Source organism: Tachypleus tridentatus, chromosome 12 (genome assembly GCF_004210375.1).
Source record: "Tachypleus tridentatus isolate NWPU-2018 chromosome 12, ASM421037v1, whole genome shotgun sequence".
Taxonomy (NCBI): domain Eukaryota; kingdom Metazoa; phylum Arthropoda; class Merostomata; order Xiphosura; family Limulidae; genus Tachypleus; species Tachypleus tridentatus.
The window spans coordinates 51629885-51643250 of NC_134836.1; the positions used below are offsets into that span (position 1 = coordinate 51629885).

The 13366-nt window shown below is 28.1% G+C and overlaps 1 protein-coding gene across 1 annotated transcript in view; it reads left to right on the forward strand.

Moving 5' to 3' along the window:
* The window catches only part of LOC143233313 (AMP deaminase 2-like), an 85488-nt gene that overhangs the window by 68993 nt on the left and 3129 nt on the right, over positions 1-13366 (forward strand). The window contains 2 exon segments of the mRNA XM_076469443.1: positions 10962-11135; positions 12273-12383. Coding sequence (XP_076325558.1) covers positions 10962-11135; positions 12273-12383 — 285 coding nt within the window.

A 13366-nucleotide genomic window follows, 5' to 3' on the forward strand; every position in this document is an offset into this window, starting at 1 on the left:
ATAACATGGGTAAATTAGTGATAGTAATATTATAACCTGAAATGACAGTATTACATAACATGGGTAAATTAGTGATAGTAATATTATAACTCTGAAATGACAGTATTACATAACATGGGTAAATTAGTGATAGTAATATTATAACCTGAAATGACAGTATTACATAACATGGGTAAATTAGTGATAGTAATATTATAACTCTGAAATGACAGTATTACATAACATGGGTAAATTAGTGATAGTAATATTATAACTCTGAAATGACAGTATTACATAACATGGGTAAATTAGTGATAGTAATATTATAACCTGAAATGACAGTATTACATAACATGGGTAAATTAGTGATAGTAATATAACTCTGAAATGACAGTAACATAACTGATTAGTGATGACAGTATTACATAACATGGGTAAATTAGTGATAGTAATATTATAACCTGTAAAAGTGATAGTAATATTACAAAACATGGGTACAAATGGGTAAATTAGTGATAGTAATATTATAACCTGAAATGACAGTATTACATAACATGGGTAAATTAGTGATAGTAATATTATAACCTGAAATGACAGTATTACATAACATGGGTAAATTAGTGATAGTAATATTATAACTCTGAAATGACAGTATTACATAACATGGGTAAATTAGTGATAGTAATATTATAACTCTGAAATGACAGTATTACATAACATGGGTAAATTAGTGATAGTAATATTATAACTCTGAAATGACAGTATTACATAACATGGGTAAATTAGTGATAGTAATATTATAACCTGAAATGACAGTATTACATAACATGGGTAAATTAGTGATAGTAATATTATAACCTGAAATGACAGTATTACATAACATGGGTAAATTAGTGATAGTAATATTATAACCTGAAATGACAGTATTACATAAAATGGGTAAATTAGTGATAGTAATATTAACTCTGAAATGACAGTATTACATAACATGGGTAAATTAGTGATAGTAATATTATAACTCTGAAATGACAGTATTACATAACATGGGTAAATTAGTGATAGTAATATTATAACTCTGAAATGACAGTATTACATAACATGGGTAAATTAGTGATAGTAATATTAGTAACTCTGAAATGACAGTATTACATAACATGGGTAAATTAGTGATAGTAATATTATAACTCTGAAATGACAGTATTACATAACATGGGTAAATTAGTGATAGTAAATAATATAACTCTGAAATGACAGTATTACATAACATGGGTAAATTAGTGATAGTAATATTATAACTCTGAAATGACAGTATTACATAACATGGGTAAATTAGTGATAGTAATATAACTCTGATATGACAGTATTACATAACATGGGTAAATTAGTGATAGTAATATTATAACTCTGAAATGACAGTATTACATAACATGGGTAAATTAGTGATAGTAATATAACTCTGATATGACAGTATTACATAACATGGGTAAATTAGTGATAGTAATATTATAACTCTGAAATGACAGTATTACATGAAATGGGTAAATTAGTGATAGTAATATTATAACTCTGAAATGACAGTATTACATAACATGGGTAAATTAGTGACAGTAATATTATAACTCTGAAATGACAGTATTACATAACATGGGTAAATTAGTGATAGTAATATTATAACTCTGAAATGACAGTATTACATAACATGGGTAAATTAGTGATATTAATATTACAACTCTGAAGTGACAGTATTACATAACACGGGTAAATTAGTGATAGTAATACTACAACTCTGAAATGACAGTATTACATAACATGGGTAAATTAGTGATAGTAATATTATAACTCTGAAATGACAGTATTACATAATGTGTAAATTAGTGATAGTAATATTAGAACTCTGAAATGACAGTACTACATAATGTGTAAATTAGTGATAGTAATGTTACAACTCTGAAATGACAGTATTACATAACATGGGTAAATTAGTGATAGTAATATAACTCTGATATGACAGTATTACATAACATGGGTAAATTAGTGATAGTAATATTATAACTCTGAAATGACAGTATTACATAACATGGGTAAATTAGTGATAGTAATATAACTCTGATATGACAGTATTACATAACATGGGTAAATTAGTGATAGTAATATTATAACTCTGAAATGACAGTATTACATAACATGGGTAAATTAGTGATAGTAATATAACTCTGATATGACAGTATTACATAACATGGGTAAATTAGTGATAGTAATATTATAACTTTGAAATGACAGTATTACATAACATGGGTAAATTAGTGATAGTAATATAACTCTGATATGACAGTATTACATAACATGGGTAAATTAGTGATAGTAATATTATAACTCTGAAATGACAGTATTACATGAAATGGGTAAATTAGTGATAGTAATATTATAACTCTGAAATGACAGTATTACATAACATGGGTAAATTAGTGACAGTAATATTATAACTCTGAAATGACAGTATTACATAACATGGGTAAATTAGTGATAGTAATATTATAACTCTAAAATGACAGTATTACATAACATGGGTAAATTAGTGATAGTAATATTATAACTCTAAAATGACAGTATTACATAACATGGGTAAATTAGTGATAGTAATATTATAACTCTGAAATGACAGTATTGCATAACATGGGTAAATTAGTGATAGTAATATTATAACTCTAAAATGACAGTATTACATAACATGGGTAAATTAGTGATAGTAATATTGTAACTCTGAAATGACAGTATTACATAACATGGGTAAATTAGTGATAGTAATATTGTAACTCTGATATGACAGTATTACATAACATGGGTAAATTAGTGATAGTAATATTATAACTCTGAAATGACAGTATTACATAACATGGGTAAATTAGTGATAGTAATATTATAACTCTGAAATGACAGTATTACATAACATGGGTAAATTAGTGATAGTAATATAACTCTGGTATGACAGTATTACATAACATGGGTAAATTAGTGATAGTAATATTATAACTCTGAAATGACAGTATTACATGAAATGGGTAAATTAGTGATAGTAATATTATAACTCTGAAATGACAGTATTACATAACATGGGTAAATTAGTGACAGTAATATTATAACTCTGAAATGACAGTATTACATAACATGGGTAAATTAGTGATAGTAATATTATAACTCTAAAATGACAGTATTACATAACATGGGTAAATTAGTGATAGTAATATTACAACTCTGAAATGACAGTATTACATAATGTGTAAATTAGTGATAGTAATATTACAACTCTGAAATGACAGTATTACATAACATAAGTAAATTAGTGACAGTAATATTATAAGTCTGACATAAAAATATTACATAACGTTTAAATTAGTGATAGTAATATTACAACTCTGAAATGACAATATTACATAACATGGGTAAATTAGTGACAGTAATATTATAAGTCTGACATAAAAATATTACATAACATGTGTAAATTAGTGATAGTAATATTACAACTCTGAAATGACAGTATTACATAACATGGGTAAATTAGTGATAGTAATATTATAACTCTGAAATGACAGTATTGTTTAACATGGGTAAATTAGTGATAGTAATATTGTAACTCTGAAATGACAGTATTACATAACATGGGTAAATTAGTGATAGTAATATTGTAACTCTGAAATGACAGTATTACATAACATGGGTAAATTAGTGATAGTAATATTGTAACTCTGATATGACAGTATTACATAACATGGGTAAATTAGTGATAGTAATATTACAACTCTGAAATGACAGTATTACATAACATGGGTAAATTAGTGATAGTAATATTGTAACTCTGAAATGAGAGTATTACATAACATGGGTAAATTAGTGATAGTAATATTACAACTCTGAAATGACAGTATTACATAACACGGGTAAATTAGTGATAGTAATATTACAACTCTGAAGTGACAGTATTGCATAACATGGGTAAATTAGTGATAGTAATATTATAACTCTAAAATGACAGTATTACATAACATGGGTAAATTAGTGATAGTAATATTATAACTCTGAAATGACAGTATTACATAACATGGGTAAATTAGTGATAGTAATATTACAACTCTGAAGTGACAGTATTACATAACACGGGTAAATTAGTGATAGTAATACTACAACTCTGAAATAACAGTATTACATAACATGGGTAAATTAGTGATAGTAATATTATAACTCTTAAATGACAGTATTACATAATGTGTAAATTAGTGATAGTAATATTACAACTCTGAAATGACAGTACTACATAATGTGTAAATTAGTGATAGTAATGTTACAACTCTGAAATGACAGTATTACATAACATGGGTAAATTAGTGATAGTAATGTTACAACTCTGAAATGACAGTATTACATAACATGGGTAAATTAGTGATAGTAATATTATAACTCTGAAGTGACAGTATTACATAACATGGGTAAATTAGTGATAGTAATATTATAACTCTGAAATGACAGTATTACATAACATGGGTAAATTAGTGATAGTAATATTATAACTCTGAAATGACAGTATTACATAACATGGGTAAATTAGTGATAGTAATATTATAACTCTGGTATGACAGTATTACATAACATGGGTAAATTAGTGATAGTAATGTTACAACTCTGAAATGACAGTATTACATAACATGGGTAAATTAGTGATAGTAATATTACAACTCTGAAGTGACAGTATTACATAACATGGGTAAATTAGTGATAGTAATATTATAACTCTAAAATGACAGTATTACATAACATGGGTAAATTAGTGATAGTAATATAACTCTGATATGACAGTATTACATAACATGGGTAAATTAGTGATAGTAATATTATAACTCTGAAATGACAGTATTACATAACATGGGTAAATTAGTGATAGTAATATAACTCTGATATGACAGTATTACATAACATGGGTAAATTAGTGATAGTAATATTATAACTCTGAAATGACAGTATTACATAACATGGGTAAATTAGTGATAGTAATATAACCTGATATGACAGTATTACATAACATGGGTAAATTAGTGATAGTAATATTATAACTCTGATATGACAGTATTACATAACATGGGTAAATTAGTGATAGTAATATTGTAACTCTAAAATGACAGTATTACATAACATGGGTAAATTAGTGATAGTAATATTGTAACTCTGAAATGACAGTATTACATAACATGGGTAAATTAGTGATAGTAATATTGTAACTCTGATATGACAGTATTACATAACATGGGTAAATTAGTGATAGTAATATTACAACTCTGAAATGACAGTATTACATAACATGGGTAAATTAGTGATAGTAATATTGTAACTCTGAAATGACAGTATTACATAACATGGGTAAATTAGTGATAGTAATATTATAACTCTGAAATGACAGTATTACATAATGTGTAAATTAGTGATAGTAATATTACAACTCTGAAGTGACAGTATTACATAACATGGGTAAATTAGTGATAGTAATATTACAACTCTGAAATGACAGTATTACATAACATGGGTAAATTAGTGATAGTAATATTATAACTCTGAAATGACAGTATTACATAATGTGTAAATTAGTGATAGTAATATTACAACTCTGAAATGACAGTATTACATAATGTGTAAATTAGTGATAGTAATGTTATAACTCTGAAATGACAGTATTACATAACATGGGTAAATTAGTGATAGTAATATTACAACTCTGAAATGACAGTATTACATAACATGTGTAAATTAGTGATAGTAATATTAGAACTCTGAAATGACAGTATTACATAACATGGGTAAATTAGTGATAGTAATATTACAACTCTGAAATGACAGTATTACATAATGTGTAAATTAGTGATAGTAATATTACAACTCTGAAATGACAGTATTACATAATGTGTAAATTAGTGATAGTAATATTACAACTCTGAAATGACAGTATTACATAACATAAGTAAATTAGTGACAGTAATATTATAAGTCTGACATAAAAATATTACATAACGTTTAAATTAGTGATAGTAATATTACAACTCTGAAATGACAATATTACATAACATGGGTAAATTAGTGACAGTAATATTATAAGTCTGACATAAAAATATTACATAACATGTGTAAATTAGTGATAGTAATATTACAACTCTGAAATGACAGTATTACATAACATGGGTAAATTAGTGATAGTAATATTACAACTCTGAAGTGACAGTATTACATAACATGGGTAAATTAGTGATAGTAATATTACAACTCTGAAATGACAGTATTACATAACATGGGTAAATTAGTGATAGTAATATTATAACTCAGAAATGACAGTATTACATAACATGGGTAAATTAGTGACAGTAATATAATAAGTCTGATATGAAAGTATTACATAACATGGGTATATTAGTGATAGAAATATTATCACTCTGATTTTTATCTTCATATTCAGTATTTTATCAGAATATTTTCAACTTCTTTTTTCCAAATTGACTTATTTTGGTAAGTGAACAAATTATTGGAAAAAGATATTTTTAAATTTTTCATTGTTGTTATTTAGCATCTCTTTGTTATAACTGGCAGTTGGTGTATTAACACTTTTTAATGACAGTTAATGCATTAATATTTTTAATGACAGTTAATGCATTAATATTTTTAATGACAGTTAGTGTATTAACACTTTTTTAAAGACAGTTTATGTATTAACAATTTTTTTAATGACAGTTGATGTATGAATATTTTTAATGACAGTTAGTTTATTAACACTTTTTTAAAGACAGTTAGTTTATTAACACTTTTTTAAAGACAGTTTATGTATTAACACTTTTTTAATGACAGTTAATGCATTAATATTTTTAATGACATTTAGTGTATTAACACTTTTTAAAGACAGTTTATGTATTAACACTTTTTTTAATGACAGTTCATGTATTAATATTTTTTTCTCCACACTTGTTGGTTACTTACATTTACTACTTTAGTTTTCAAAACTCTTCTTATTTTATATCAGCAACCATAACGATGGTTTTGAAAGAGGAAATGAATGATTGATCAGTGTATATATCTACACTGAGATACACAGAATATATTAATTTGTGTAGGAGTAACTGATATTATTTTGTTATTGGCAGTTATTATTTGACCATTTTATGTGATTAATACTTTTATCTTTTATACAGTTTTTTTATAATTTTAGGTGAAGTTGTCTGTCCCATATTAGTGTTCTGCAATTCTGTACCATTAAAGTGGGTATTTGGAAGTCCTTTGTTTATAATCATACCATTACATTGTCACTCTAGAAGGGCACTCAGTAGAGCTCACACATCTGCCAAATAGTGTTGGTCATGTTTGGCCCTCAAAACATACAAAAATGTGTCCATGCATCCGTCATTATCAACAGATACAGACTGTCTTTGGCAGAGCAACGAGGAGCAATATTCAACATATGTCCACCAAGTGTCATTAAATTTGATCATTATTGACTGAGTTATAGAGCAAAAATAGTGTGAAAAATTGGCCTCCAAGCTAACATATAGGTTGTTTTATTTTTTTCAATTTTATGACCTTGCTGTTTAATTGTTTTTGAGTTCAGTTCTGATCATAATAGGATCAGAATTTATTGTTCAAGATCTTCAGTTTTCTATTTTATATGGAAGGGAAATGGTTTTATTTTTTATTCATTTTGATAGCATTGTATGTGTATTCTCTTGTGGAATATTTTTTGACCTTTGACCTTCATGGGTAGCCCTACCTTTTTTCTTCTTCAAACTATATATACTATTTTTTCATTAATTAGTAACATCTCCAAGTTTTTAACGAATAAATATTTTATCAATTAAGAAAATATAACATTTTGAAAAATTTACAAAGTAATTGTATATTGTGGTCAAAGCTTTGGCTGAACTACAGTTCACAGAAGAGTCTATTCCTATTGTTTTGATATATGATCTTTCTCTTAATTTTGGGCCACTACATTCTGGATAGAATGGTCCCATTTCTTTTTAAAAGAAAACTGTACAGCAGAATCTGGCTGGTAAGTTCAAAATAACCGTGGAGAACCTGAATATATATGTATATATATATATATATTTAAACTCCCATTATAAACCAGTTATCTTCAACAGATAGTAATTAAATTTTATGTTTCTCACATTAGGTTTGTTTTTGATAATTTGGAGTTACTTTTAAACAGGAGTACAAATATCTTTCATGTTTAGTAACTTCCTGGAACTTTACATCCTTACTTTTTTTTGTACCCCCATTTCATGTAAAGTATTTGTTTTTCTTTATTTTCATATTATAATCTGGCATTAGCATGAAATAAATGAACAAGAAATTTTCTGTCCAGTTTTGAGCTAGGTTTAACATAATATGTAACCTCTATCAGGTCTGTAACAGTCTAATATTAAATTCTGCCTCTTCAGGAATTGTCAACTTGTCTCCTCTACTTTTTTTCCAAGGGTCTTTGTTGTAGCAAGCATGTTGACATCAATGGTTTCTATATCTATTATTTCATGTGGTCCACTTACATGTATCTCAGTTTATTCTTTCCAGACAAGTATCTTAAACACTATATCACTGGGATATTTCAGTGGATGCCTTGTCATTAAAATCTTCAGATTACCCTTTAGTATTATTTGAAAGTCATGTCATTGTCATGTTATAAACCTGCCAGTAGTCCATGAAAACATAAATGTCTCATAAAATTTATGATAAGATTGAATTTATTGACATCTGTATCTTTATAAGTCAGTTCAGAAAGTTACTGATGATAATATTGACATCTGTATCTGGATAAGTCAGTTCAGAAAGTTACCGATGATAATATTGACATTTGTATCTGGACAAGTCAGTTCAGAAAGTTACTGATGATAATGTTGACATCTGTATCTGGATAAGTCAGTTCAGAAAGTTACTGATGATAATATTGACATCTGTATCTGGATAAGTCAGTTCAGAAAGTTCCTGATGATAATATTGACATCTGTATCTGAATAAGTCAGTTCAGAAAGCTACTGATGATAATATTGACATCTGTATCTGGATAAGTCAGTTCAGAAAGTTACTGATGACAATATTGACATCTGTATCTGGATAAGTCAATTCAGAAAGTTACCAATGATAATATTGACATTTGTATCTGGACAAGTCAGTTCAGAAAGTTACTGATGATAATGTTGACATCTGTATCTGGATAAGTCAGTTCAGAAAGTTACTGATGATAAATTTACAACTTTAATATTTCCTTGCTATCCATCAAATATCATGTGGTTCAAAATTCCTCTGTTTGTTGACTGTATAATTTCATTTAAAATGCGTACTGTTTGGATTATTTTCAATGAATGGAAACTAGCGTAAGTGTAAATTTTACATGCCGTCAAAGTAACAATTAGTCAACCCCTGTAGACTGTATTAATAATTATACACTTAAAACTATAATCAACAGCATTAAAATACTTGTATCAACAAGTTCTCAAAATATACTTGTGAACAGTGATGACAAAGTTAACTTTAAGGAAATCACTCACCAGGCATTTAGCTCATTGTATATTAAAGTTAGCTGTCATATATCTGTATTCTAAATCACAGTATTCCAACTAGTACAGTCAATAGTTGTACATGATTACAGGACTTCCAGCTTAGTTGATTCTGAATACTATTCAATACTTAAACAGTACATATTAGACAGTATTCTTGAATATATGATTCTAGCAACCTTGCCATGAATGTTGCTCTTCTGTCATAAGCTGTAACTGTTGAAAACCAAGACATTGATTGATGGGTCCTGTTATATGAAGCTTTGCTCTCAGTTAATGTAATTTTTTTCCATATTAATATTCAGATGCTAACTTATAAGCATTTAGTTTACATAGTTTGTACTTGAAGTGTGAAGTATTTCTAAACATATTTACAGAAGTAATTATTGTCTTTCTTACACAATCCTTTTATGAGGTTAGAATGTTGATTTTTTATTGCTGGCTGCTTGTATACCTAAACATAACCTGTGCAATTGATTGAGTAGGAACATAACCACCATATGGGAATTTGATGACTATATTTGGAAAACATACTTTATGTACAATAACATTTTCTTCTCAAAAGTTGGAGTATTGTTTGGATGAAATATACTTCATGTGTTAGTGTTGAAACTACCTCTTTTAGAATTGTAATTTTATTTTTTTGCATTTTTGAAAATTCATTATTATACTATTTTTACCAGTAGAGGGAGAAGACAATTTTACATGGTTGTTACAAATATCTCTCGTTTTTGTTTTTTTATTAAGTTTTACATTTGTACAGAATAAAATACAAATACTTAACTGTACCATATTGTTACAGCTTGACTGTTTGTTTTTGTGCATTTAATTGGTGCACATTATTGCATAATATTGGCCAGATTTAGTATCAAAAATTATAATATCTCGTAAATGTATTACCAAGTAGTAGATATATGATCCAAGCATTTCAAAATATTTATTCAAGAAGCAGTTAAACCAAAGAAATTTAGATTTATCTGAGTTCAGGTAGTAATGTATTATGCTTAATAGTATTGGTCATGAGAAAATAGTTTTGTCACTCCATTGTTTTGTACTGAACTGTAAGGAAGTCTTTATTGAACATTATTTTTTGTTATTCTTGTGTTACGTGACATGTGGATGGCATTTACTCAAAGGATATAATTATTATATAAAACTCTTTGTCTACATAAAGTCTACATAAATTTTTGAAATGACATATTTTTATTTGTGATCTGTTTATGATTCATCCATTACTAAAACAGTATTTGTATGTCCCACTAACATGTTATCCTTCGACTAATAAAAATAATTTAATTAAAACAGGTATAGCCATAATTTAAAAACTCCTGTTGGGATTTATATACAGTCTAACTTCAAATATGTCATGACTAATTCTTAAATTATGATCTCTGCTTGTCATCTTAGGTCCCTGTGCTACAGTACTTGTATTACTTAGCTCAGATTGGAATTGCTATGTCTCCTCTTAGCAACAATTCCCTCTTCCTGAATTATCATCGTAATCCTCTTCCTGAGTACCTCAGTCGTGGCCTTCGTGTTTCTCTGTCTACAGATGATCCTTTGCAGTTTCACTTCACCAAGGTGATAAACAGATAACATTTTTGTGCATAACACTGTTTCATATCTAGAAGTGTTTGTGCATTATTTGTAAAGCATGATTTCATAGCAAACCATGGATGTAGGCTGAGTTGTGATAATGGCCTTTAACTGAATAAAATATATATATATATATGTATACAGTTGGTAAAATATTAAATTCTGTATTGTTGTTCTTTACAGTTGTTATGTAGTACTTGGTAATGTTTAGCATGTACACTGACTGGCCACTTTAGTAGTATATTTTTACATAAATTTGTCAAACGTTTCATGCACATACATATGCATTCTATCAAAAGGAAGACTGTTTGATCCTTATAAGTATATAAATTTAGTCCTATCATGGTTAGACTGCAAAAAATTGTTCAGTATTTTTCAAAGATTGATAGTTGATGCTTCTAATAGAAGTATTACCAATTAACCTTATTTAATCATCTGTTTAAGAACAGAGATAATTGAAATGGAATATGTTTACTTCTAAGAAAAACTTACAGTTGTGTGCTGCTGCTAACAGATCAAGGGGAAAAGAGGGCTTGCAAAGTGCCACAGATATGAGGATATTCAAATTAACTGATATTTTCAAGGTTTGTCTGCTTTGTCTTTACAGATAAACCTTTAAAATGTTAGAAACATCAATCAACTGGAACAGTCTCGCATCTGACAATGAATTCACAGATTGCTCATCTGTCTCGAAATACTCTGACAAAAAAGCATGACTTTGTTTGTGTTTAGAGCTTTAAACACTTGGCATGAATCATTGAAAATGTTATGTGAACTAGCAATGACTTTGTGTTTAGAGCTTTAAACACTTTGCATGAATCATTGGAAATGTGATGTGAACTAGCAATTTGCATCTCACCCTTTCATTTACCGAGAGAAGGTTAAAGAAAGAAAATTACATGCTACTTGATATGATGTAATGAATGATAGCTAATTTGTTTTATTCGTATCATATCAGTTTTAATTAACACAAACTTCTAACTACCAGGAACGTTAAATATTATATCAGAGGGTGCAAGGATTGTTTATAATATGATATTTAAAATCCTTAGCTATTAAACTAATAACAAGTATGAAACACTAATGAGCTGTTTATACATGCAAAATTTATCTGATACACAGGAACCTCTGATGGAAGAATATAGCATTGCAGCACAGGTATGGAAGCTGAGCAGCTGTGATATGTGTGAGCTAGCACACAATAGCATTCTTATGAGTGGATTTCCACACAAGGTGAACCTTCATCCATTTATTGAAACATATTTTAGTCACCTAGAAATTGTTAATGAGAAGAGATTTTAACAAGTTTTAACACCATTTTGTGTTTATTTCTGTATGTGTATGTGTGTGTGTGTAATTTTTCATATCTCCTTGGCTATATTTATGTAGTTACTTAGGGTCATAAGGCTTAATGTTAACACAGTACAAAATGATTTAACTAAACCTACCTTGTCTTGTTTCATGACAATATTTTTTTTTCATACCCAAGACATAATCAAATATAATTACAAAATGGTACAGCAGAGTAGTAACAATAAAGCCAAGATTCTGTTGTGGTGGTAGTTATTAACAAACACCTTATCTTCTAGTGATATATCACCAAGCTAAGTTTTACCACTTTGTTCTGGCCTTTTCATGTGTTTTGGCTAAACTAGAAACCATAATTGCTTACACAATTCAAAAGAACAAAGAAAGAAGCTTTGTCACAGTTAAGGTTGCTAGGCTACAACTTTTTAGTTCTGAGATGTGAGCACCATGGTAACCAAACTTGGTTAAAGTGGTTAACGTTTCTCTTGTGTTGAGGTTATGATGATCAAATTAATTGTATTTTGATCCAAACTATTTTTATTCACATGTGGTGAAAATTGTCAAAATCAAAAAATGTGATACCTTGAAGTTAAGTTAAAATAAGTTAATAATTTTTTCATTACAGCTGTTGTTTCTTAATGTATGGGACAATAGCTGCAAGTTGAATTTCTGTTATGTAATGATACAGTTTTGGACATGGACACCACTCAGGGCACCATAAAGTTAAGGGTTAACTATCCATGAAGTTTTTTTATATATCATTTAATGTCATTCTGACATCAGTACTTCCATAAAATCTCAGAATTAAAGTGAACAAAATAGCTGCAATTGTCACCAAGTGTGACCTAATCTATGTCTCTTTATAGTAATTATTATAATTACCAAAAGACCTGTTAGATCTATGGTTA